The sequence below is a fragment of the Leptosomus discolor genome, chromosome 8 (assembly GCF_034619465.1).
Source record: "Leptosomus discolor isolate bLepDis1 chromosome 8, bLepDis1.hap2, whole genome shotgun sequence".
NCBI classification, from domain to species: Eukaryota; Metazoa; Chordata; class Aves; order Leptosomiformes; family Leptosomidae; genus Leptosomus; species Leptosomus discolor.
The window spans coordinates 44,143,818-44,171,430 of record NC_141398.1 but is presented as its reverse complement, the minus strand read 5'-3'; the positions used below and the strand labels follow the sequence as shown (position 1 = coordinate 44,171,430).

At 41.5% G+C, this 27,613-nt stretch overlaps 1 protein-coding gene across 5 annotated transcripts; it reads left to right on the top strand.

Moving 5' to 3' along the window:
• The first annotated feature begins 1,560 nt into the window (after positions 1-1,560).
• Positions 1,561-27,096, top strand: RBL2 (RB transcriptional corepressor like 2). 5 transcript variants are annotated; one of them, XM_086469565.1, is made up of 23 exons: positions 1,561-1,755; positions 3,378-3,508; positions 4,672-4,872; positions 7,588-7,652; positions 11,641-11,769; positions 12,682-12,842; positions 12,943-13,007; positions 13,750-13,936; positions 15,828-15,994; positions 16,665-16,774; positions 17,636-17,739; positions 18,095-18,232; positions 18,580-18,744; positions 19,309-19,420; positions 20,040-20,312; positions 20,806-21,080; positions 21,675-21,851; positions 22,030-22,101; positions 22,503-22,620; positions 23,270-23,275; positions 23,646-23,848; positions 24,282-24,446; positions 25,215-27,096. In XM_086469565.1, exons 1-23 carry the CDS (start codon positions 1,561-1,563, stop codon positions 25,383-25,385), a joined length of 3,390 nt encoding a protein of 1,129 aa, XP_086325691.1. In that variant the 3' UTR covers positions 25,386-27,096. The 5 variants fall into 5 exon arrangements, with proteins under 5 accessions (XP_086325691.1, XP_086325688.1, XP_086325689.1 ...); XM_086469562.1 differs by lacking the exon at positions 23,270-23,275; XM_086469563.1 differs by lacking the exon at positions 23,270-23,275 and having other exon boundaries at positions 24,279-24,446.
• The last annotated feature ends 517 nt before the right edge of the window (positions 27,097-27,613 follow it).

Sequence of the window (27,613 nt, the reverse complement as noted above, 5' to 3'; positions counted from 1 at the left end):
ATTTACAAATAAGAACATAGGGAAGTATGCAGGTGTAATCACAGCATAATAACCTTACCTTTAGTGAAGGCTTTGTTTATCTTTTAATACTGTGGGGGTTGGTGGGGTTTTTTTATCCAAAGGATTTTGAAAGAGTAGCCTAATGTTTCTCAGTAGAAAGCAAAATAATTTCTTGCTGCTTTCTGTTTTAACAAATACTGTAAATCTAGCTTGACAGAAAAGCCCTACAGTATTATCTAGACTTCTAGATGGCACAGAGCATCCCACCACTGACCTGTATACCCCAAAGCAGCTGCTGCCTCACTGCAAAGTTCACAGCTCTTCTGTGCTAAAAAAAAAAGGCAAAATATTATGTTTTTCATGTTACAGTGAAATGGGCAAGACCCCCCAAGTTGTCCCTGCAAAGGCAGGGGGACCCTGCTGCCCTCACCGTCTTTCAGCACCAGCTCGGGCTTTCTGCCGCCATCTGGTGCTCTCGCTGCTGGGTAAAAATGCATACTCATGCCCTGGAAAATAGCTCAGCTTAGCTAAATCATCTGATGGGTTTTTTCCCCTGATGCTTTTACTGTTGTTAGCTTTGAAATTTTAGTAGTACAAAAGCAAACACCATAGTCAATAAACCTCTTTTCTTAAAAGCACAGCCTGTTTTACTGATGTCCCTGCTCTAGGACTGCACTTCCCTTAAGGCTTATTTTCGGGAGTATCTTCTCTGCTCAGGCGGGCCTTTACACTAGGAGCTCTCACTGGATCTTTCCAAGGCCTTGCTGTCTGTCCTTTGAAAACTGACATCACCCGTGTCACTTCCAGTTCTTGGGACTGCCATTTAAAAGTTTTTACTCAGAAGTGATTCAGATCAAAAGTGTTATTTTGTGGCCTTGTTTTGAGAATGGTTTTTTTCCTTCATAACAGTCTAAAACTCTTCCCGTGGACTTGAAGAAGGGAATGGCGTTGTTCCTGGGTGGTTGTGTGAGCGCTCTGCACCGCGGCCTTCAGCAGAACTGGCATTCGTTGTCCTTGGGCTTCCCTGATTGGTCTGGCCCTTTACCTGTCAGGGTTTTGTTTTGCTCTTGAAGATCTCGAGGCCTTACACGGTGTCAGTGACCACTTTGTCTAGCAGTCCTGCAGTAACGTCAGCACTCGCCCGTGGGCGTGCGGCCCCGTGTCCCCTGGGCCAGCTCTCCTCTCCCCGCCATTCCGCAGCTCCCGCTGGTGACCCGCAGGGGGCCAGGACCACGGCCCGCCACGCCGGGGCGCTGCTGCTCGTGACGCGACGCGGTGACGACAGCGAGCGCGCGGTGTGCCCTCCCGCTACGCTCTGGGAGCAAGCGCAGGGAGCGCTGTCGCAGTGCACGGCGGGAGGGGAAGTCGTGGCGTCGCCGAGGTGGCGGTGCGCCTGCGCATAGCGAGGATGCGCCGCCCAATGAGAGCCCGCGGCGGAGGGCGGGGGCGGGGCCCGGCGCCGGGGTGTTTGGATTCGAATGCGCGTCGCGACCCTGAGGGGCGGCGGCGCAAGCGCAGTGTGCGGCAGGGCGGCGCTGCCCCCTAGCGCCGGGGTGCGGGATGCCGGGCGAGGAGGAGGACGAGGCCGAGCCGGGGCCCGGGGGGGGCAGCGCCGCCGCCCACTCCCCGCCGGCCGAGGAGGGGGACACACGGCAGCGCTACGAGGAGCTTTGCAGCAGCCTCAACATGGACGAGCGCGCCCGCTCTGAGGCCTGGCTCAGCTACCAGAGCATGAAGCGCAACTACACCCTGGAGGTGAGGGGGCGGCGGGGCTGGCGGCCGCGCTGAGACGACCGGCCTTGGGCGGGCGGCCCGGCGGGAAGGAGAGGGTTAAGCGGGGGGAGGGAAGGGGACGGCCCTTGAGGCGCGACGGCCTCTCCCTCACACCGCCCGGCGCTCAGGCACCGCCCGGGCGCCAGCGAGGCCTCAGCCCGCCCCGTCAGCCCCCGGCCCGCGCGGGGGGTCGCGCCTCAGCCGTAGGAAGCGCCGTTAAGAGACATTCCCACTCCCGCCCCAGCGCCGTGATCGCGGCCTCGGCCCTCGACGGCCGCCGGGGAGCGGGGCTGCCGCGGGCCCGGCCCGCCGTGGCGCACTCAGGGCCCCGCTGCCGGGGCCGGGCAGGCCGGCGGGCGGACAGCGGTTGCTCTCCGGCTCTGAAACGGGAAAAAAGTCATAGTCCCGAGTCATAGCGGCGAAAAGGCGTTAAAAATAAAAGCGGTCGTATCGCTGTAGTCTTTGTGCTTTCAGCTGTTTAGCCGACAGATGCAATGTAGTTATCTCGGTGAACGTTTATCAGTAGCTGTTCAGTTGCCCATGTAGGTGCTTTCAGCGCGATTATAATAAATGGAGTTTTGCGTGAACGTGGCACAAAGGTTCGTGGATGGTTAAAGGTGTGGGGGTTTGGTAACATCATTCCTTAAAACGGTGACAAAGTGACGCACCCACTTTGTTTGGGTGATGCCCTTTACCGGGTGGCTTTTTAAAAATAAAGGGGGCGCTTCTGATAAAAGCATGTCTGCCTGGAGTTACTCGGAATTGTTTAGGACTTCCCTTTCCATAACCGGACAGCTCTCAGTGCAGGGCTAAGGGCGGCTTCGCACACGTGGAAGGTGGTTAGTCCTGCGGTAGCCGGAGCTGTGTGCGTCTGCCGGAGGAAGGAAGTGTTCTGGTCTGAAAGCACTTCTGTCACACGCTGCTTGTAACCATCAGAAACGGGCTGGGAAGCTCAGAAAGAAACTTGTGCTTTCTCCGAATGTGTGTGCTCATCTGGCCCCGTGGTACCACACAGCCCAAGAAACTCGCAGCATCGAACTCGGTGCTCTGTACCCCTTTTTTTACTCCCCTTTTTTAATCGAAGAGGGAGAATAAGATTAGAAAGACTTTCGTTGGATTTAATTTCTCTCTTTAGGTACCAAATTGAGGAATTATTCTGTTGTGGCAAATGGAAATGGAAATGATGTTTCTCTGTTCACACTGTCTGTTCAGGGCAGAAGAATGTTCTGATAGCAAGGAACTGTAGCTTTTGTATTCCTTTTTAACAACAAGGCAGTACAAAATGTTATTATAGGAGAAGAGCAACGCTAAAAGTACATTGTTAAACTTTGGGTCAAGTATGAAGTTTATAAAGGTAACTAGTAACTATGCAATTTTAGTTCTGACACAGTTCAGTGTTAGGTATCTGCTTCTCACCTGTTTTTCTTGTGGTTAAATACACAAAGGAGCTCAACAGAACTAAGAAATGAGAAATCAGCTTTGTCACTGGTTGAACTTCATGTGTATAGGACACAGTTCTGTCCTTTTTCCTGCTGCTGGGTGCATAGCTGAAAAGTATGTTTTTCCAGTGAAGTCTTTTAGATGCCTGATGTTTTAATTCACAGGGAAATGATCTGCATTGGCTAGCGTGTGCCTTGTATGTGGCTTGCAGAAAAGCAATACCAACTGTGAGCAGAGGGACAGCTGAGGGAAATTATGTATCTTTAACCAGAATTTTGCGCTGTTCAGAACAAAGGTAACTTATTTTTGCTAATTTTCAAACACTTGCAAAATCTCTCACTGCTTATCAGCTTGTGAAATTTAGAAATTGAGTACAAAGGCTAAACGTCTTCCTTGTTTTCTGCTTTTAAAGATAGAATTTATATTGCCAGGATCTTTGCATTATAATTTATTGCCACAGAAGTAGGGCAGTTGCATTTGGTCATTACTATGTTGTAAAAACACTGGTTTTCAACGTCAGAGACTTCTGTCTTTCAAAGGAGAAAGAAACCAGTCCCTGAAGAATAATCTATTTTTGAAGAGTGTGCAAAGCATGACCTTCTCACATGAGAAACCATTTTTAATTGGCTGTGAAAATATTCACACAATTTATCTTTTTTTGTAAGACTTCACTTTTCACATGTTCTTGCTTTATGAAACTAAAGTGATGTCAGAATCTGATAAACTTATTTGTATGTTTATGTCCATGAAGCAGTGAAGAAAAACTTCCTGAAACTTTATTTGTTAGCAATCTGAATGTTTTGTAACACAAGATTGGCAAAAAACCCAAAAAGGAATGTTCTTGTTCACTTTTTCTCCCCGTCTCCTTCCCTGTTGGAGCATTGCTGTTCGTTTAACCAATACAAAACTGTTCCTTTAAAGACTTATTTTTTCAAAATCAGAAATTTGGGGAATTGAATGTGGTTAAATTGTTTCTGTGATCTGGGCTATCAAAGACTAATAATGCTGAAAAAGTAGGTGCAGGTAAAGGAGTGCAAAATAAATAAAAGCTAAATTTGTGAAGTGAAATTTACTGAAACTTAGGGTTTTTTCATACTTTGTAGAATCTTTTCAGCTTTGTAGAACTCAGAGTTTGTTTTATTTAAGTTAATAAATTATTCAGAAAAATGAGCAAAATCTGGCTGTTGGAGCTGATGGTGTCTTTGTGAGGAAAAGCCAGGACTGTGAATATATAGTTAACATATATCGGCTGAGGTTATAAAAATATTTTGCAAGCTCTCTGAGCTCATCCTTCTTTATGGATGAAGGATTGGCTCTGAGTGTGCTGTCGTGTTTGCAATGCTGCCATTTTAGCAGTAGTTTCTGAAGTAGAAGTTGCACTTTTGTTGAAAATGTATAGTACATTTCTAAGAAACAACAACAAAAATCTTCGAGGTCTAACCTGTTTGGTATTTTCAGTTTGATCGAGTTTTTTAACAAGATGAAAAAGTGGGAAGACATGGCAAATCTACCTTCCCAATTCAGAGAACGAACTGAGAGATTAGAGAGAAACTTTACAGTTTCTGCAGTAATTTTTAAGAAGTATGAGCCGATTTTTCAGGACATTTTCAGATATCCTCAGGAAGATCAACCTCGTCAACAAAGAGGAAGAAAACAGAGGTACGTTTCTGTTATTTCCAGACTGATTTTAGAGCATTACAAAAATATAATGAAGTTTCTTTGTTGTTTTAGTTGTACTGTTGACTGTATTTTCACAGTAGACTTGGTCTGTCTGTCCTTGCTTGCAGTAATTTTGGAATCTCTTTTTTGGAATCTCTTTTTTGGAATCTCTTTTTTGGAATCTCTTTTTTGGAATCTCTTTTTTGGAATCTCTTTTTTGGAATCTCTTTTTTGGAATCTCTTTTTTGGAATCTCTTTTTTGGAATCTCTTTTTTGGAATCTTTCTTTTCAGTTTGTCAGATCTGACAGGTGCAGGAATTCCTAAAGCTGCTAAGGTTCTATGATTTGGGGGGCAGGGGAAAGGGAAGAGATTAAAATCAGCCTGTAGACAAGGGAAACATTAGTATTTCTAAGATGGGAAAGGCTGGAAGAATTTGATCATTGTATGATCTGTATAGCTGCGATAGCTCATACAACAGCCCAGCCTGTTTCTTCACTGTCCATAGTTTTCTTCATAGATGCAGATCTTCCAGATCTTTTACTTTATAGCAGAAGCTTTTGGGTTTTTTTGTTACTGTTTGTATTAGGAGCGAAAAGCAAGTGCTAGCTGCGTTTTGTAGTTACTCTGATCTTAACAAGATTTTGTCTGTTTGTGCCAGCCCTTAGCACGGCTTGTGGTTTCTGGTGGTAGTTAGTAGAGATTGATTTATTCTGGTTCATAATTTCTTTCACTTTCATTCTGTGAAGTGCCGTTGTTTGGTTGCTTTTATGGGGTTTTATTTGTTTGCTTTTTTAATTATTATTTTTTACTTTTTCTAATATTTACAGGCTATTTCTTAGTTGGGTTTTTTGACTTTTTTTTTTCCCCTTGATGTTCTTGTGAGCATCACTTAGTGGCATATGTAACCAAATTTATTTGAATCTGTAATAAAAGACAGGATTGTGCCTAAATGATTTTGCTGGAGAATGCAAAAGGTGAGTAAACTGGAATTGGACTATAGATGGAATAGAGTTATGTATTGAGATGAATATTTGCATATAATGTTGAAATTGAAGTATACTGCATATATAATTCTGTGATTAGAGGAGCAAACCCTGCTAGTTGGTTAGCTTTGATGGTAAGGTGTGAAGTAACTTTAAAGATTAAGTTGGAAGATAGTACTTACTAATTTTAGTGTGAAATGTGTGTTAATTTTGACATATAAACCTGTTCTTTACATAACCTGGTGGAGTAACTAAGTAAGACAAGAATAAGGCTGAACAAACCACTGGAGAAATGGAAAAGAATGTGGCCTCACCATGAATTAATTTGGCCTGAATGAATTTTCAGCTTAAATATATAATACAAAATGAAATAAATAATACTAAATACAGTCTTACAAAGCAAGCAGTGGTTCTAGAAACAGAGGAAACGTGATAAAGACTATGACACTGTGTGAATGCCACTTTGCTTTGAGGCTCACGTGCCTATTTCACAATCTAAATTAGACAACTATGACTTAAAAAAAAAAAACCTAGAAGGAATGCAGTAATATTGGACAAAACGCATTTCTACGCCACCTGCTTTATTCTCTAATGTTATTGTATCCTGGGGATGAGCTGCAATGTTAAATAACACTTCCAGTGATATATTATATGGAAACAAGGAATGATGCTGTGGAGTTATAAAAATTGGTGCTAGGGCAGGTTTTTTTCTTTGTTTGTTTATTTTAAATCTGGACAGTAACTACTAGAGCATAATTTCTGATTTTTTGGCGGGGGGCATTGAGGAAATAAAAAAATTAAGATGAGTTGATTACTTTGTCAAGATTTTTATGTTATCAAGAACACAAACCAAACTTACTATCCAGAAATGTGAAAGTAGGAAGGAGACTTAGGAACAGTGTCCAGTATGGTATATGTGGCAGTATTAAGAAATAACAAATCCTCAATAGCTGCAAAACTTTTGATTTAAGAAGGGGCCTCTGAAAGGAGTTATATTTTATTTTAAAGCATTTTAAACAAAGACCAGCAGAAAAACTTGTTCTGATAAGAATTTAATATATTTCAAAATTCTCTGTACTATATAAAATCTTATACAAAATGTTTTACATTAGTACATAGCTGACAGTCTTTCAGAACACACAGTTCTGAAAGTCTTACCTGTCGCTGAGTATATTAATATCATCACACTGCGTAATATGTTCCTCCAAGACCATGTGTATGTGCTTATATTGCTCAGAATGCTTATGAAGGAATTTCAGCTCTGGCTCTCAAAGTATTTCAATTGACTATATGTACCATGTGTGGTATGAAAAACCAAGAATAACATTTTCTGTAGATTTTAGATTCAGATATTTACTTGTTCTTTGGAACTACAATCACAATTTTGCCTTAAAATAAAACATTTAGGCCAGCCATGTTTAACATTAAATTTACAGTGATTTTCTGCTCAAGTCTGGTCCTATTTATAATGGAATCTGCTGTGTTAGTCTGCTGTAGTGACGTTTGAATCATTACCTGCCAACTGATACTGGGGTTCCACTAGAGCCCGCACTAAACCAGTGTTTATTACTTTTAGTCGGGTGTTTGTGGTAAGGGTTTATGGTTTTGGCCACACTATAGTAAAGATTAATTTACTTTTAGAATGATTGAATGTTGTATGATGTTCTGTCAGTCTTAATTCATTGAGCTTATTTGGTCTCTTACTGTATTTTTCCCATTTTTCCCCAAAAGACGACAGCCGTGTACCGTGACTGAAGTTTTCCAGTTTTGTTGGGTGCTGTTTGTTCATGCAAAAGGTAAGAGATTTGAAAGGGATTTTTGTTAGTCGTTATCAATCCTTAAACACTGAATGGGTGCAGGTACTTGTGAATTCAGAAATGCCTTTGGAGGAAGGGCCTTCTCAGAACAGCCTGAACGAATGTATTCTGTCTTAATTTCCCCAGCTGTATGTTTTACCACACGTCTGAGGTGAGCTGTATGTCCGAATAGTGTGGTAGCTTTCATGTGGAATATTTTTACAAAGTTTCCAGTATTGTGGACATTTATGCTGTAATTCCAAGGGGAAAAGGTAGCTTAGAATTTTAGGGAATTCATATTTAGATTATGTTGTAATTAACATAAGATGTATATGTACGTTTACTGGGAACAAGGAATATGTAAATTCCTCATAAGTTTCCTGCAACGCTGAAAATATTTAGTGATTTTTTTTTCTGCAACCTAGTAAAAATTTATCATAAAATTCTAGGTCCGAATACTTTCACACTAGTACCACAGATGGCATTCTAATTCTTTTTATAGCCTTTCCGCCCCCCTACCTTTTTAAATAATGAGCACACAGCAACTGTATCAAACGACCAGTTCTGCATCTGCCCATCTTGCAAGGGGGATTTTTTTCTTGCTTTTTGGACATAGCAATGGGTGTATAAATGGCTGACTGTCTTGAAGACTCAGATTCCTTTGGAACACGTAAGGACCTTCTCTGTTGATATGCTTCTGTGGAAATAGTGCAAGAAACAGACAATATATTGCAATGTACATATAACCTTTATCGTAAGAGCAGCCTTAAAACTCATAAAAATAGTGGAGAATTTCAGCAGTTTTTCTTGATAATGGGTGATAGAAGAAAAAGCCACAAGAGGGAACAGGGTTAAGTCCTTATTTTAGGCTTAAATTGTTCAGTCATATCACATGCAGTCTACAGTCTTTCCTCATCAAACTTGCATTCCTTGTGCTTTGTTCAGGTACTACTTAGATGAGTGTTTGCTGGGAATTCTGTATAAGTAAGATAGTGTTTTGAGGAAAATAAAGACAAGATTTATGTTCCTCACTGAAAGAAGGTCTTTGTAGATTCAGATCCTTTTTCTGGAGACTGTATTTTTTCACAAGACAACTTCTAGTAGAAGAAAACACATAGTTTAATTTCTATAAGGAAAGGAATTTTGTTTTGGTTTTGGAGTGTGTGGTGGGGTGGTTTTTTTCAAATTTAAAAGTGAATCAGTGTTAAGATGCCTGCAGTGTGCTCTGATTTCCTTCGTTGTCTCTTCTTGAGGATAGGACAGAGTAGGCTGTCACAATATCGAATTACCTGGCACAATTTTGCTCAATACAGATTAGCCTTTCTTTCTACACTGTACCACATTGCAGAGGGTTGCCAGCAGCTCCCTTTTGGAAAAGTTCCTGGCCATATTACTGGACCCTCACCATCACATCTTTGTACAAAGATCGAGAAGGTATTGTGCATGTGGTATTGCACGAGTGCGGTACTGAACACTTTGTCTTATGTAGAGATGCCTTTTTCCAGTAGGCTGCAAATTCCACTGTATTGGAAAAGATAAGTCTTTCCTAAACAAGTATGTTACTTACAACCCTGAAACATGGTATGATTATTTTTTTTTGTCAGTCCAGAATAGCTCTCTTGAGTACTAGAAATACCTAGTCATATTCCACTGAGTCCAGAGGAGAGTTAATACTGTGCTTTATTTCCAGTCAGTCAGGACTTTATTTCTTCAGCACAGTTAGGCAGCTGAGAAAGTAAGTAGGTCAGTCTCAAAAATCCCTTCTATAAAATCACCATTTCTGTGGGTAGATTGGACAGTTGATGAGGTGCAAAGGGACTTTGAGTCTTCCTGTTGCTGAATTATTGGTTAATGTGTTTGAGTAACTGTATAATCAATTAACTACCTGTTAGTGAGCAGTTTCAGACATACAAATTAACTTTGTAGAGGATACCATGTTGATACCATAGACAATTAAATTTTACAAGAAAAAGGAACATTTGCAGTAATTATAAACTAAAATTAGTAGGTGAGTAGGGGTAAGTTTATTGAAGTGCGGCAGCACAAAAATGGAAACTAAATATTGACCATTTAAGGCATTAAGTATTGCTGTTAAGTTTTGTTCACTGTGTTTTGAGGGTTGGCAGTAATCCTTATGATGGCAACCGCACATCAGTGGCAAGTTGAGGCTTGTCTCTGTGATATTTCTGCAAGCCTGCAGATTGTGGTGTTCAGTTTCACAAATGCAGAAGGTACAAGTCCTGTTCGTACCTTGGTGTGGGCTGCAAAGTAAGACAGCAACTTTGTTTAGCGATACTGCAATTCTTGCATGCTATTTGTAAGAGTTTATCTTCAAACTCTCTATCTTGACTTTTTTTTCTTTCTTTAAAATGGAAATTAAAAAAAGCGCTCTCTGCTGCACTGTGATAACTATCTTTTAGTTGGTATTAGGTTGTGAAAGGGAGTAGTAAGCTATTTGAAATGCCATTGACATGTCATTTGTATGAAGGTACTGGTACTGTAACATTAGATTTATTTTTGACTGTGCTGACAGTAACGATTGGCACGCTGGGTTTCATCGTTCTGAAAGTGAACCTATGTTAGGAGAGTTACTTTAAGATTGTTATCGCTTAACGTTTTGCTGTTGTGTTCAGCACTTTCATTGCTTTACTCTGAACCTTGAATGGTTTGGAAATAACTGATAAATGTGTATGGTTAATTCAAATTTAATGTAGGTTTCAGTATTTTAAATTGTTCCAATTGTCTGCATTGAAAGTATTTTTCTTTTAACAAACATGCAATCACAAAATTGAAGACATTTGAACCAACTGGTACATTATTGGTAGAAAAGTAACAGCCTAGTTTAGAACAACACTTCTATCATGTATTTTGATGTGTTCTAAGGGAGTTGTTTACTATATGATAGATTTCTTCAAGGATTTGAACCTGTTCTTCATAGTGGGCTCAGCTAAGTGGTTTAGAGCTTACCTAAAAACACCCAAGAGTAGAAGAGTTACTAGTATTGAAAGAGTGATAGAAATCCATCTAAATTCATGGAATTGTGACTTAATTAATTAATGGTATAGTTTATTTTACAAGAATGTTTTTATCTATGGACATTCCTTTAAAGGAATATCGTAAACTTAAGTGAGTTCAGTAAAGAGTAATGAATCTAAATATAATCTTTATGAAAGGTGATAAGAGTGTGTTTACAAGGATTCTTTTCTACAGGAAGATGAGAAATAAAAAATACTTTAGAGGTATACAAAATAAAGCTAATGTGTAAACAAGTTGAGAGATACCCATTTTAACTCTTTTGTAAAGCACAAGAAAAAGAAAGTTAAATTTATTACTATTTATAATGAGCATGGCCCCAGCAAAATTTTTGTAAAGAAAACAGATCAGTAAAGAAAAATTATCTCCTGACTTTGAGCTGAGTATAGATTTATTCTGGAGAAGGGGGGGGGAATTGAAGGAGGGGGCGGTGCTTGCTTTTTCAAGGACATCTGGACACTTGGCTCCAGCCTAGCAAAAGTTAAAGTTCTTTGTAACACTTCACAGCAACACCAACTCGGGGAAAAGGGAGGTCTCAGTCGGAACCCATTCTTCCCCCTTAGACGCCTTTAGAGCAAGATTCTGCTTCAGGCAGATGGAGTAGGAATCTGTTGAAGGACGTAACACTGCCAGACAGTGGGGCTTGTGTTGCCAGAGTTATGGTAACACATTTTCCTTCCTTGAGGCAGTTTGCATGATACAGTTCATGCTGCTTCAAGTTATCTATGCACTAATTAATCAGAAGACTGTGACTGAGGGAATCTGTAATATCATGCTTACCAGCATTTTGGTAAGGTTTATTTCCAGAACAGCACAGTGTATTTGTAGTCACCAACATCTGCATTTCCAAGACTCCGTTACTGATTGTAATACAAATGTCAACAGTTTCTTTGTTAAAAGATTTTTAAATCTATGATCATTTTAATTAGTGTCTTATGTCTTCCTAATTTTGAAGGTAATTTTCCTATGATCAGTGATGACTTGGTCAATTCCTACCATCTCTTGTTATGTGCTTTGGATCTAGTGTATGGAAATGCTCTCCAGTGTCCTAACCGTAAAGAACTTTTGAATCCTAATTTTAAAGGTATGTTGAAACAAGCGATCTATCTTTATCCAAAGTCTGCAAGAACTTCAAAGACTACTGAAATTAGCATGGCTCTATGTGGCAGGAAGTAAGTTGAATAATACTGATTTGAAAAACATGGGAATTAATGCTTTCTATATCTGGCTACACAGTTAGACTTCTGTTAATGTAGTATGTAATAACAGACTACTGAATTTTGTCAATAATATAGTAAGTCAAGTATTTAATTTACTATGGAAATACCATTGGAGCACGTTCCAAAGTAAAAATTTCAGGTAATGACATTTTAACGTCAGTGAAGAATGCATAATGACACAGTCATTACTGGACACAGTCAGACTGGAGAGTTCCCATGAGGCAACGGTTTGGAAAGATCCAGTGCTCAGATGTGAGAGAGGCGACTTGATTGTTTCTCTCTCATTTCTGGACTGCTGCTGTTCTTTTTCTGAGGAGAATGGAAATGTAGGTGACTCGATAACCACAAATGCAAATGAATGGTGAGAAGGTTCCACTGAATTTCTGATGTAATTCTTTCCAGACTTACACTTTGTTTTCAGTGCTGTACAGTATTCACATTTACTTTGTGGTGGTTTGGATGTGAACTGGGACCATTATCTCAAATTTATGTGAATAAATATTATAGTTCACAAGTGTTTGACTGATTTTCTGTTAGAACTGTTATTTTTAGTTTTTATCACTCTATGTAATTTTTTTAAAACTCTGACTCAAAATTGAGTTTTGCTAACGTTATCAAATTAGTGGGCATTATATAATTAATAATTCTTTCAAGGGAACCAATTAGTTTACCATTTTAATTTCATACTACCTAGACTACACAGCATAGAATTTAAGTTTAGTAAGAAATAGGATATGTATTTGCAAAATTAAATAATATATTATTCTTAATTGTAGGTCTACCTGAAGACTTTAATAGTAAGGATTATAAAGTATCATCTGATCCTCCCTGCATCATTGAAAAGTTGTGTTCGTTACATTACGGATTAGTTTTAGAAGCAAAAGGCATAAAGGAACATTTTTGGAAGCCATATATTCGGAAACTTTTTGACAAAAAGGTTGGTTAATATGTAATTAGAAAAATTTCTCCTTAATCATTATCTTTAAAACATTTTTAAGAACTAAAATGTCCATCCCTTATTCTTGACTGTCTTACAGCTTTTAAAAGGAAAAGATGAAAATCTGACTGGATTTCTAGATCCTGGGAACTTTGGAGACAGCTTGTGAGTCTCTGTGTTCATGGTTTGGTTTCAGTACTATCTCTCTGTCAGACAACTGCACTTGCATGCTTATCTGTAGCTTAACAGTACCACTAGCTAGCTGACTTAATTGATGGTTACACATTACGTTGTTTCCGTTCCTTTTCTTTGAGGTGGTATGGTCTGAGGCATATTTGAAAGAGGAATGACTCTTCAGGATGGTGTTACTTCGTATCCGCTTTTGTTCTTATGTTTCTGTGTTTCCTCGATTATTTTTGTGTGTGTGTGTGTATATAACTCAAAAGTGTTAGTACGTGAAAGATGTGGGAGCACATTGAATGAGTGGGAAGTGGGAAGTAAAGATTGGGTTTGGTGGTATTTTTTTCTTTATAAACCTAGAGATGCTTATCAGTAGGACTTACTTTCTTTTAAATAGTATGAAAATGGTAAGCATAGCTTATGATAATCTGATACTACGTGAGTTCTGAGGAGTTTCCAGCCAAATACAAGTTCTCAGTATTTTATTGTGTTCCTCCTGCAGCTATACTAAATGGCAAGCCATCAGACGCAGTGGGAAAATAACGTCCTTGCCACTGTCATGTTTAAGATATTGTAGGTTTTAAAGGAGCTCCAATGCTTAAGTCAGGGTTAAAGAAGTTAGGAAGTAGACTTCCAACAGGCCAAAACTGTTCATTCGGTAAGCAAGTGAACAAAGCCCTGCCTAAATAAAGGAGGTTTTGTGTCTGTCTTTTCCGTTCCGGTGTAGCAAAGCCATCAACAAGGCCTACGAGGAGTATGTTTTGTCAGTGGGAAATCTCGATGAGCGAATATTTCTTGGGGAGGATGCAGATGAAGAAATTGGAACTCTCACAAGGTGCTTAAATACAACTTCAGGAATGGAAACAGCTGAAAGAGTACAAGTGAAGCATAATCTGCAGCAGCACTTTGACAGGGTGAGTATGACATGGTCTACGTTGCTGTTTTTATAGGGAGAGTAAGTTGAGTTAGTCTGTGTCTGAAGAGAAGCAGCTACTAAAAATTACCGTCTTTATTGTTCAAGGTGGTGTGGGAGTGTACGCAGCATAACCGAGTTAGATTTTGTAACTGATTTGGTATAGTGTACTGTGGGGTGTTTTGGACAGAATTTCTGCATGCATTTGGGTTTTCTTTGATTAAATCCAGTACAGAGAATACTTAGATAATTGCCTAAAGAGGTATCTTTAGGTGAAGATTTTAAAGCCCAACAGGGCGATTCTGCGTGGTTGTTTGACAGGTGCTGAATTGTCCTGCAACTGTTGGGGCTCTCTGGACCTGTCTGTCCAACTTCCCCTCCCGCCATGTCTCTGTCCCACATGCAGAGTTTTTTATTTAACGTACACAAAGCTGCTCAGCACTTTGCTCTGTGCGTTCTTTTCATTTCCTTTTAACAGATGTGCTTCAGGTGTTAATATTGCATGTTTACAGTTTTGGTTAAACCACTAGGGAATGGTTTTCACCTTGCTTGTCTAAAAGCATGGTACATAGATATATCTGTATATGTGACTAGTAAGATAGCATAGAATATGGCCTTTGAGAGGATAAAGAACATGACAAGTTTCAGAACAATAAAGTGAAGACCTATAAAGTTATCAGGGCCTTCATGTGACCAGAGTAGCTTTTGAAAAACAGGCACTGGCTTTGAATGTATACCTGTGGTTACAGAATATCAAAATGTTCCTGAAGGTGGAAAAGATATCTCAAAGGAGGAAGGATACGAGACAGGATATAAGCCATATTAGCACAGTTAGATTACAGAGAGCAAAAGGGTAAAACAGTCTAGATCGCTGAAGTAGTTAGGTGGTCTTTTTCCAGAACAGAGAGTTAGTTAATGGCTTTCAGCATCCTGGAGAGAAAAGATCGAAATAACCTTATCTGCAAAATCTGTGCAAATAGTTACTTCTTCGCTTCTGATCTATTTAAAGAAGTAACTACTAAGTTTTGCTGGCTAGTTCTGGGTGTGTAACTCTTGTAGATTTCTCTAGTGATGAAACAGCGTGGCCTGCAAGACAGCAGCTTGCAGCTGCAAGGCTTGTGCAACTGTTGCATCCTCCGGGGAGTCCAGGGCAGGGCTGAGGCAATTATCTCTCCTGGTAGGACGTGGAGACAGATATAGCACACACTGAGGAGTGTGGGGAAAATAGGAGGGGTATTGGGAGCTAGAGTTCAGGGTGAAAAGACTGCAAAATGTGAGGTGTTTATTAAAATAAGGAAAAAGTTTCTTGGTCAAGTAATTGTGTAGTTGGATAATTAGAAGATGCATTGGTTTTGCTGTACACTAATTGAAGGAACATCCTTGACGTTAAATTATTTTGATGTGATGGCTTGATCTGATGCAAATGAATTAAAATGCTAATCGTTAGATTCAGGAGGACTTTTTGTGCTGAGTTAAACCTGCTGAAAGGAAACCCTGGCTCAGTCCACTTTTCCTGTGAGCTGCAGCTGCCTTTGGTCCTCAAGGGCTAGGAGGGCACTGCTGGGGTTTTGGGGGTTTCTTAGACTGGCCTAGTTGTTTCACACTTCGCTCCCAGTGTCTGCATTGCAGTGTGAGGTCACATCCTCTCTGTTTATGCATCTATACAGTACTGCTTGATAACAAACATCCAGGTGACACAGATAAATCTTCCATTGCTGGCTCTTAGCTGAGACATAAACTGGTTCAGGCTGTTTGACTCCTAGCCCTTTTTTTCCAGGCGTGTACCATAACGCAGGGTAAGAATGCTACAGGTAGGCACGTCCAGGTTATGACCTGTATCTAAGTTTTATAATAATAGTGTACGGTTACGTGCTTATTCTTTGTCTTTTTAGTCCAAGTCACTTCGGATTACAACCCCGCTTACTGGCCGCAAGTACATTAAAGAGAGCAACCCATACGTGACACCTGTTTCCATAGCAACATACAGTTTGAGCCGCCTTCATACGATGCTGACAGGACTAAAAAATGCCCCCAGTGACAATCTGGAGCAAATACTCAGGTAAGTTTGATCTTGAGCTAACCAAATAATTCTGTTTTTTTTAAAGAGCTTTACTAACAAACATTAATATTAAACTGTGTAATTTAAAATATGAGTCAGCCGTGAAAGGTTCTGGAGTAAAACAGGACCCAGAGAGACATTTAAATTTCAAAAGACTTTGTTCTCTTTATTTAGACACATTTGTCCTTAGGAGATTGATGGCTGTAAGAACATGCAACATTTTAAACCCAACAGTTTCAAGCCTCACTAACAGCAAACTGCTAATACAAAATTTTCAAGACTTTCCCTCTTCCTACTTAGCAAATCTCACTACTGGCAAATCACTCCATACAGTAGGCGGTGCAAAATAAAATTTGTTCTCTCTGTAGATAAACTGCTGCTTCAGGTACAATATATTTTAAAACAATTTATATATCACGTGGAAAATGCTGTTTAAATATTTATTCTTGGTTGTGAAAATGTTTACTACAATGTATATACTAATAATGATATGCTGTGGACGTTTTGCAGTATATATACAGTTAGGCACAGATGGGTGTGTTTGTGTTGCTATGCAATATCTTTGAAGTTTCATGCTTTCATCATGTTATAAAATAGTTGTAGATTTTTTAATAATTTTTTTTGTCTTAGTAGGAATAGTGTGTTGAAAATGTTCATTTTTTATTTTCAGGGCGTGTTCCAGAGATCCTTCGCAATCTATCGCAAACAGAGTAAAAGAAATGTATGAGGCATACTGTCAGAGCGTGCAGTCTGAAGGAGAATTCAGTAATGTTTCTAAAGGTGGGAAACATTTTACTTATACAGATAAGGATTAAAATGCCTGTAACCACATTGATCTCTTGCAATTAACTTGCAGTTTTACTTATAGGTTATGTGTTAGCACAAGCGTCTTTTCCTGTATTCTTAAGACATGGCAAATTTCAGCCCTGCATACAATTTTATAATCAGCCTTAGCTTAAATCCCTGGAATTTGATGCTACCTTCAATTCTACAGCAGGGAAATGAAAGCACTGTTAAGGGTGCCACTTTTTGTCTTGCTATAGGAATAATAGTGACAGCATGGATTTCTGTGGTAGTAATGAAAAATCTGACTAATTTTAGTCTTTAAAAACCCTACAGCAATTTTGGCTTACGTACAAGGATGGATTAGTACAGATACTAAAATATTCCCAGTATAAACATGAAGTATTTTTTGCAAAGTTGTCATGATTTGTGAAGTGTGTGAAGATGGATTGAAAATAAGGCAGATGCTGTTGACCTTCTTGACAGCATAGCTGCTTCAGTGTTTTCTGGTGCACCTGCAAGTTGGATCCATATAGGTTGACTTTTCAAAGTATTTTCTGAACTTGACATATGTATATTATAGCAAAGTTAAGGATTGTTCTTATATATGATATGTGGTGTTTTCATCAAAATCTGGGTTCAGGAATAAGTCACTCTGCTTTGCATCCACAACTCAGTGCAGCACAGGAGAGGGATGCCTAAGTTAAAGTTAACTGGTTTAGTCCTGAAAGCGTTGTAACTGCAGCAACACAGAAATCCACACAAGCTACTGCATTGTTATATCTCTGCAGCTTAAGATACAGAATATAATTCTTTTATCGCTTTTCACAATATAATTTCTATCTAAAATTCCTGCAGATGTTGCTAGTAAGCATTTTCGTCGTGCTGAGGTGCTGTATTACAAGGTCTTGGAGTCAGTCATTGAGCAAGAGAGGAGGAGACTGGGAGACGCTGACTTATCTGTAAGTAAAACTAATCCAATTGTACCTCATTTTTAAAGCTGGACCTACAAAAAAGGAAACCAGTTGTAAAGCAGAACAGACAGCTATTTAAAATGAGGGTAAATCTCTGAACAGTAGCCTGTAAGTACCCCTGAATGGAAGAAAAGACGTACAAGAAATCATTTGTGCTTGCAAAGAAAGATATGTGGAAGTTTTAATGAGCAAAAAGATGACTCATTTTGGATTCTGTTCTGTCTCTTACAAAATAACATCTCTTTATAAGCTTGCTACTCTTACTGTTGAGGCAGCACAGAAAGCATTTTATTGTTCTACTAAGCATTGCTGTAAATTGTTACAATTTGCAACTCTTTTGCAGGCAATACTGGAGCAAGATGTGTTTCATAGATCGCTGCTGGCATGTTGCCTTGAGATAATTACCTTCACATATAAGCCACCTGGAAACTTCCCATTCATCACCGAAATATTTGACATTCCAGTTTATCATTTTTATAAGGTAAAGCGTTGGAGAGCTAGAAATGCTTACCAAGTCATGACTGCTCTAGTACCATCCGAGCAGTATCCCTGTATCTGTGCAATAACTAACGCATTGCCGTTTTATCATGAGCCATCGCTGCAGCTGTTGTGCAGCAGTGCTTGGCATGCTTGGTTTAGCAGAAGACAGATATTTGTATCTTACTCAACAAACTGCAAGACAACGTATGACTGAGTCACAGTAATGCAGCCTTTGTATTTTTAATAGTTTCTTCTTCCTTGAAAATCAGGAATTAGAATTAGATCTTTCTGTAAGAAGAAATACATGAAACGCGTACATTGTGTTGATCGTAATTATCTGCCTTCCAGGTAATTGAGGTTTTAATTAGAGCAGAGGATGGCCTTTGTCGGGAAGTAGTAAAACACCTTAATCATATCGAAGAACAGATCTTGGAAAGTATGGCATGGAAACAGGAATCCATATTGTGGGACAGAATCAGAGATAATGAAAACAAAGTTCCTAGTTGTGAAGAGGTGAGCACTTTATATGTTTTATACACTTTTCCTGATCAGCCAGGAGGGTAGAGAGTCGATGTTATACCCTGAGGGAGAGGCTTTACACGTCCAGATTCCAGCTTCACCCTGCACGCTAATCAGCACAGAGAAAACAGTAAATGTGGTGTGCTCGGACCTCTTCCTCGACACCTCCATGGAGGCATCCAAAATGGAGACTCGCAGCAGAGACTGTTATCACCCAGTATTTGCACAGCGTAGCAGAACAATGAACAAAAATGGATGAGCAGCGAAGATTTAGACCAGTCACTTACACTTGAAAAGATTACTAGGCAAGAAGAAACATGGTAAAAAGCACAGAGGTTTAACTGTAGCCATAGAAAGATGATTACAGTATTGTATCTTCTAGAGTAGTACAGTCACTGCAGACTTCTAGTTACACGTAGGGAAGTTTTTCAGTGTTCTTGTCTTCATTTTTTTGCATACATTTTTGCTGTTCAAAATCTGTAGTGCAGAAGCTTTTACAAGTTTGTTACATAGTCAATCTGTGATACAGAAACTCTAATGAAAGTCTCAATATTGTAGGTAATGCCACCTCAGTATTTTGAGAGATGTGCTGGGAACAGTGTCATAGGTTCTCCATTGACACCAAGGCGAATAACCGAGGTTCGCGCTGAAACTGGAGGACTAGGAAAAGGTGAGACTTCTTTAAGTGTAACAGGCTTACACACTCTGAGAGGTAAAGCCCTGGTCTGAGGGGGTACAGCAAGGACGCCACTTTAATGTTCAGTTCACTGCAACCACATTCGTAAATGGTATCTCCAGTGCCCCTCACCCGGCTAAGTCAGACGCTGCCTAAGACCAACGCAGTCAGTAGTTCTGCCTGAACGACGCACTGGTGTGACAGGATGTTTTCAGGCGGTTACGTGTATGAACAGTGGGTGTGTATACACGTGTGTGTGTTAAATAGTATTTATACACACGCTGTACTTATGTTCTTATCGGTAGCACTTGGAGAGTTTGCTTTATTGTTATACCAGAATGGAAGCTCCACTATGTATTTAGTTATGTGAAGTCTCAAACTTTTTCTCTGGAAAAATAAAACAACTCCATTAGCTTAGAAAAATATTGAACACAGCATTTTTTTAAGATGAATTCATCTCTAAAAGCACTCTTTGAGCTGCAAATATAGACATGGATGTTTCCCAAAGAGCTTTGCAAGACATATTTTGTTTTTTCTTGGATTTCTGTCACACATTTGTATAATTGGGGATTTTACAACAAGAGTTAAAATGTGTGTGTTTTTTAATCCCCAGGCCTTTCATCCTCTCCAACTACCCTGTATGACAGATACAGTTCTCCTACAGCCAATCCTACACGGAGAAGACTGTTTGTTGATAATGATAATACCTCTGACAGTGGGACTCCAGTAAGAGTTTCCCAGCAGCCTGTGGTAAATACGGTGCCTGTGCAGAACATGAATCCTGAAGCAATGTCAGTAACTCCAGTGCCCGGCCAGACGCTGGTTACAGTGGCAACTGCCACCGTCACAGCCAATAACGGGCAAACTGTGACAATACCAGTACAAGGTGAGAGGAAAAGCTACTGTAGAATTATTCAAGCTTGTTCCCATCAGAGTAGTAGTATACAGTAAGGGGGAGAGGGGGGAGCAGCACGGCTGTGGAGAAAAAAGCGTGTTTAAGGATTCATAATTGGGAAAAATTGTTTGAATAGATGAGCAGAATTTGGAGACAGAACATAAACAGCACAAGGATGTCCTGACTGCCAACATCTATTTTATAAAACTTAGTTATTTCAGGAAGCCTTCCTTCCTGAACTGGCACAGGATGAAAGTTGCATTAGTATGAAAAACTTCATTCAATTTCATTATCTTCTTGTCTCCTTATGAGGAAAAGTCCAAAGTATTTTGATGAAAATTTCATAGATAATATACTAAATATAGTTACAAGCAACTCATAAGAGAGCTACTGAATTCTTTAAAAAACAAAACCAAACCACAAACATACACACCCTTTGCCCCACAACTTGCGCTTATCTCAGACTCTCTTTCTTGACTTACAGGTATTGCCAATGAAAATGGAGGAATAACTTTCTTCCCAGTCCAAGTGAATGTAGGTACCCAGCCTCAAACTGTCTCTGCTCCCATTCAACCTCTCAGTGCCCAGACTCTTGCCGGTACCCTGAACCCTCAGATGACTGGGGCAACACTGCAGTTACCAGGCCAGTTAACTGTTCAGCAGATCTCCCCTGGAGAGCAAAGACCAACCCAGCAGTTCACCACTGCCACGTCCGTCAGGCCTCGGAAGATGGGCTCACTTGCACTTTTCTTTAGAAAGGTACTTTTCAGTGTCATTTGTGCTTTGTTTAGTTTGTATTTTGGTAAGTCTTCAGTGATTTCTAAAATATGTACTTACATTGTTGGTAATAATAAGAGACGATTCTGTTTCAAAGTTAATCTATACCCTTTGTGTGCTCATACACGTACCTGAAGAGCAGTTTTCTTATGCAGGCCCCTTCTCACTGGCAAAGGAGTAGACAGTCACAACAGCTCTCACATCACAAGTTGTGAGGCAGATTATGTACTCAGCCGGCTGGTACTTAAAGGGGTCCATTTTCTTAAAGGCTCTTTAAAGGAAAGAAATTCACCTTTGAGGCATTCTGGTTTATTCAAGACCATGGTTTCTGTAGGCTAGGCAGTGCCCCCCTGTGCTCAGGGCAATTCAGAATTTAAGCTTCAAACAAATGTTTTCATAGCAGCCAGAGCAGTACTGAGAACATCGTCTGTGTCTTGTAAGCAACAGTTAAATTTAGTTATTCTTTCAGCTCATCGTTTGCCCAAGTTCTACAGGGTGTGCAGGTCCGAACTACTCTTTAGCTGGGTAAGAAAGGCAGCGTTGCTGTGGCCCTGAGCACAGTCTCCTTTTCAACAGGTGTATCATTTAGCTAGCGTTCGTCTCAGAGACCTCTGTGTCAAACTTGACATCGCGGATGAGCTGCGGAAAAAGATCTGGACATGTTTTGAGTATTCCTTGGTGCACTGCCCTGAAATCATGATGGACAGACATTTGGATCAGCTGCTGATGTGCGCCATCTATGTAATGGCTAAGGTAAGGTGTGAATAAAGAAAAACCACCCAAAGAAAAGCCTTCTTTAAGCTGTAATATTCCAAAGGTTGTGGTTCCTCAAAAAAAATAAAACTCCAGCCGAACACCACACACAACCACCCCTAAACAAACAGGAAACCCCTCAGAGAAGCTGTTAACCTTCCTGTGCATCTCCTCTTAGGTTACTAAGGAAGACAGATCATTTCAGAACATTATGCGCTGCTATCGGACGCAACCACAAGCCAAAAGTCACGTAAGTACAGCCAGCGTCAACCAACATGGCGCCTGGTTCACTGAATGCCTTAGTTCTGTTTTAGGATGGGATTGCTTCTTAAAGTAACATTTAGTGTCACATGAATGCAGTCTGTGAGACGTTCCTGTCAAAAGACAGCATTCATATCCACAGTCCTCCACTACCGAAAGCTTTTTATGCTAAACTAGACCTAAAATAGAAAATACCTTTACTTAAAACCTGAGGAGGCAATGCCTGTTGGGTAATACTCCTCTCAGGAGGCTGCATTTTCCCCTGTAAGAAGCAATCTGATACCTCAGTGAAGTTTCTAAAAAGCAGATCTGTCCCACAGACTGTTGTTCCTGACTGTGGAACTGCACATCTCGTCACCCTTCCTTCATCCTGCTCCTCTTTCCCTGCAGGTGTATCGGAGTGTCCTGATAAAAGGCAGGAGACGCCGACGCCGCTCTGGCAGCAGCGACAGCAGCAGCCAGCAGAGCTCGCCTACCGACAGAAGTAAAGAGAGAAACAAAGAAAAAAGTGAGTGATTCCGCTTTCCACATGTTTGCTTTTAATGCCATTTCCAAAGTAAGGGTTGGATTTTGTGTCGCCTCACCCCAAACAGTTTCTTCTTTGGTAAACTTGGACACAATTAAGAGTATGTTGATAACATTTAAGAGTTGCTATAACTCAAGGTTAATCTTACACCCACTTGGACAGTTTTGAATCTGTCACCACATGCACTTACCTGAAGAGTTTACTGTGAGGGTGGGCCTGAACCTTTGAGTTCCGTTTGTGCACCAAAGACCAGGTCATTGTGGAATGAAAGGAAGTCAGTGCTGGCCCGTGCTCCCTGTTACTCTCTTACTTATTGCAGTCATGGAGCTGCAGCATTTCTTTTGCAGTAGCTGCCGTCTTCAGAGCCAGAACAAACCAGCCACCCACAGCACCTATTTTAGCAGATCTGATGCCTCTGAAGATTCTTCCCTTGATATTTGAACTGACATATTTTCTTCGAATTCACTTTTATAAAGGAAAGCAAATAAGTGATGCTGTATGTTCCTACCATTAGTTTGCAAGACATTCAATAGATGGCGGTATACAGTGTTGGTATTCAGGATTTCTGTCACAGAGAGGTGGCAGGGGAGCGGAGGAAAATTATATATTGCCACTTCCCACATTAGACCAGCAGGAAGTATTACCAAGGCAAGTATTTCTGCTACTAGCTGAAAAAGGCTGCCGTGCCTTGTTTGAAATTAGCTTGCTGGTGGTGCCAGCTGGTGCACTGTTAAAAGTGTAGCGCAAACGCCTGAAAAATGGAGTTTTAGCTCTGCTGATATTGCGGTGAAACGCAGCTTATCGAGAAAAGCCACTTGCAGTTTATCCAGGGGGAGGTTAGAAATCCCGTGTGTTTGTAGTCTTTACCAGCTGCTGGTGTGTGAGGGCAGGTGCTAAGGGAACAAAATCGGCGTCGCTGACGCTGACAGCGGGCTGACGGTCGCTGCGCCTGAAGTGCCTTGGGCCGTTGCGGGTGAGCACAGGAGCGGTTGCTCTCGCCTCTGCAGCCAGCCGGGACTCCAGCCCCGTGATGCGATCCAGCAGCACCCTGCCTGTGCCGCACCCCAACAGCGCGCCCCCCACCCCAACCCGGCTGATGGGGGCCAACAGCGACACCGAGGAGGAAGAGCGAGGGGACCTTATACAGTTCTACAACAACATCTATATCGAGCAGATTAAAGAATTTGCCCTGAAGTATACTTCAAATGCGGTGAGTTACAGCCTGTGCTTTCCGTCGTAAACAGATCCGGTTTTGCTGTGCAGGCAGTGAAGTACCCCTAGCTAACCTCGCTGTAAGCAAATTCAAGGGATTGTATTTTTATGACAATAATTTCACCTCAAGAACATACTCTGCTGCTAAAATACTAAGTACTTTCGATGTCAATTTGCTGTTTCCTCCCATGTGAAATACAGAGCACTGAGCAATATCATCCGCCAGCCTCAGACAGAGTTAGAGGAGTAAATTAAAAAAAAATTTGCTAATTTGGCCTAACACCATGACAAGTATGCTAAGTATGTACAGTATGACATCAGCGGAAAAAAACTAAACTGTGTTTAAGGTAACCAACTCATAAAAGCCTTACTGTAGTAACACCCGAGATCAGGCACCAACTGCTGGGTGACTTTCATTTTCTCTTGAGCAGGCCGACTCTCCTCCGCTCTCGCCCTACCCGTTTGTGAGGATGGGCTCCCCTCGCAGAATACAGCTGTCCCAGAACCATCCCGTGTACATCTCACCACACAAAAGCGAGTCTACACTCTCTCCACGAGAAAAAATATTCTATTATTTCAGCAGCAGCCCATCTAAGGTGAGACTGAAGTTTTCGTTTGCTTTTATAAATCCTTAATTCTACCCTTTCTTTTTGGTAGGGAAATTGGAGAAGATTGTGCAACACACTTTTCTGTTCTCATTATCTCGCACATTCTTTCTCACCTAACGCTCTTCAAACGGTCAGGTCAGGTATCCAGGGAGCTGTAAAGCAACTGGGTGTCCAAGGTGCTTGTGCAAGTCACTCTTTGTACTGATCACCTGAATGACTCAGGAGGTGCCGCGGTGGGTACCCTGGGCTTTCAGGTAGTGGGTGAGTCACTGGGTGTGGAGAGGGGCCAAAGAGAACATGAAGTACAAGCACACACTTTTATCTGCTTAGTGGGAAAAAACTGTTCAAAGGGCTCTTAACGTGAAAGGATGTACCGGGTGCTTATGGAATAGGCTGAGTCCTGCTGTCTTCGGTCACCAAGAGCGAAGTAGAAATCTTCCCTGAGAAGCATCTTCATTCTAGATGGGAAGCGTTGCATCTGTGCTGTAAGAGAACAGTCGTGACTAGGGCTGGAAGGCCTTCCAGCTCTACACACGCTGAAAGGGCATGCTTGAGTAGGGCTCTGGCACGCTCTAGTAATGGGAAGGCCAGCACAGTGATGAAAAAGGTTGGTCTGTTGCAGGCAGCACTTGGTACAGTACAGCTCTCCAGCAGTGAAGCGTGTGTGATCCCATCGTAATGCAGTTAACAAAAGTTCACCTCATATTTGGGTAGTCATAATGAGAGATAATTCTGTTCCCCCCATCCTCTCTCCAGAGGCTAAAGGAGATTAACAGCATGGTTAGAACTGGAGAAACTCCAACAAAGAAGAGAGGCATTCTCCTAGAAGATGGTACTGAAGCACCAGCTAAGCGCATCTGCCAGGAGAATCACACGGCGCTGTTAAGACGACTACAGGATGTAGCAAATGACAGAGGGTCTCACTGAGCCCCGTGTGCCAGCACAGGCGTTCCCTCCGCCAGGCCGGGCCAGGCTGCTTGGCCCGTCACATGGAGTCACCAAACCTCTGCAAGCGGCTTTGGCCAGGCTGTCCCCTTCCCCCTCGCTGCCCTGGTCACGACCCGTCTCCTGCCAGACTATGCCGAGCCTTTGTGCTTGTCAGGAAGGGACAGGAGGAGCGTCTGCCACAGCGCCCAGGACAGCGAGGACACCCTTCAGACCCTGCGGCCCCCTCGCCCCCTGGCAGAGCTAATCACAAGGCCCGTGACCCATCTCCAGGCTTTGGCGAGCGGCCGAGGAGCTCTGTGGTCCTTGGAGAGCACATCCCTTGCAAGAGGTGTTTGGATCCCTTCGCTCTAACCAGTCCCCTCCCCTGGGGGTCTGTCACCGCTTTGCCGGTTTTGCATTTGGCCGAGAAGGTCATGCACGCATCAGCCGGGGAGCACCACACCACAGCAACCCTACTCAAGGGGGTGTTGGTCTCTGCAGTAACAACCCCCACAAAAATAATGGCTGACTTACGAGTAGTATTGTAGTAAAGTCCAGTTCTGCTTGGAAAGGGAAGAGGGGAACAATCTGTTTAAGCCCTGAAGGAAGCTGTCTGAACGGATTCTTTCCATATTCAGGATGTTCCGTGTGCCCTTGAAAACCATCACATCATTTTGCTTTAATGTTTGGGCACCTTGTTGTATAGAGGTAGAGGATTGTGTTGATGCATTGGTTTTAGCTGTGCAATGTTGTAAAGGCGAACTCACGTTCAACAGGTGGCACTTTCGATAGGGCTGTGAAGCGTCATTTTTAAGGCAATTAGTTTTGCTGTATATTTGCAATGGCACTTTCTAAATGTGAATATTTTTGTCAAAGGCTGACTTCAGCTGTCTGGCGGTAGTGAAGCAATTTGACTTCTGTATTTATTTTCAAATTGACATCCCGTAGACCCCGTCTTCAGCAAACGGCATTAAGAATTCATCTTAACCTGATGTAGATGCAGCAGCGGATGCAGGAAGCTGGGGATGTTTGCTTTTGCCAAGGAATTCTAGATGTTTGTGATGTCTCTTCGGATCGTGTTTCATGAGAGCCAGGAACCGGCAGCAGGACGGTAGTGTCCCTCCTAAAGCACACCCTGGGCTGCTCCGTTTGTTGCTAAAGGGCAGGGAAGGGGTGTTTTTAAAGGACTAAATCAGGCTGCCTGGGAGAAATCTCTCCCCTCCTAACAGGCTAAGGAAGTGGTGCCTATATTAGACTTACTAGTTGTTTTCATCTAAAATAGCTCCAACATACCAGACTTACTAGGAAAGCACTAGACACACTAACAACCGGTACAATACACCGGTTATTCCTTTTCAGTGACATAACTGGGGACAGGGGTGGCGTTAACATGAAACATAGCAGCTCAGATTCTAGAAGTTTTTGTAAGGAAGCTACAGGTAAAAGCTCAGTGTTTTCTGTCATTCCTGTTCCTCTGAATAATGGGAAAATTTAGGACTTAATTCCACTGTAAATTCAATTGAAGTAAAATTAAAGCATTTTTCATTCTTACCTGCATAACAAAGAGGCTGAAGTTGAGAAATTGTGTAGATGTTTCTGTAAAAATATTTATGAAGTTGTCAGACAGTTCTTGTTACTCTGTACCATTTACCTTACTTTGTATGAAAATATTGCAAGTGTATTTTTCAATAAAGAGTTTATAAGCTTACAATTTTCTGTGAAAAAAGCATCATATGTGCAAAGCTCAAAATAGTCCGTGGTGCTCACAATCTAGGTTTGACCAGCAGGTGCAAAGCCAAAATATCAAAACGACAGTAGCATCTGAGTCCACAAGGCGCTCACTACCCTTGGGGCTGCAAGGACTTCAGTCAAACAACAGTGCAAGTAAAAAAGAAAAAAAAATTACTTACAGCTATTAGTCACACAACAAGGAAAAGGATTTACTCTTGCCCCAGTTCAGCCCTTGTGTTTGCTGTCAACACGTTTCCGGCCGTGGCTTGGCAGCGGGACAGTGCCCAGGACCACCTGTGCAGGGGCGCCTCACCACGGGGGCTCGGGGCTACCCTGAGGGCCCCACAGCAGAGGCGAGCTGGGGGGTCTGCCCTGCAGGAGCTTTTAACGCAAGAGCTCACATCCGAGTTCACCAAGTCCACCAGAAGCAGAAGTATTTCCCCACGTACAGGCCTGCATACTCATGGTGGAACTAAGGTAGGGAAAGTCGTAAGAAT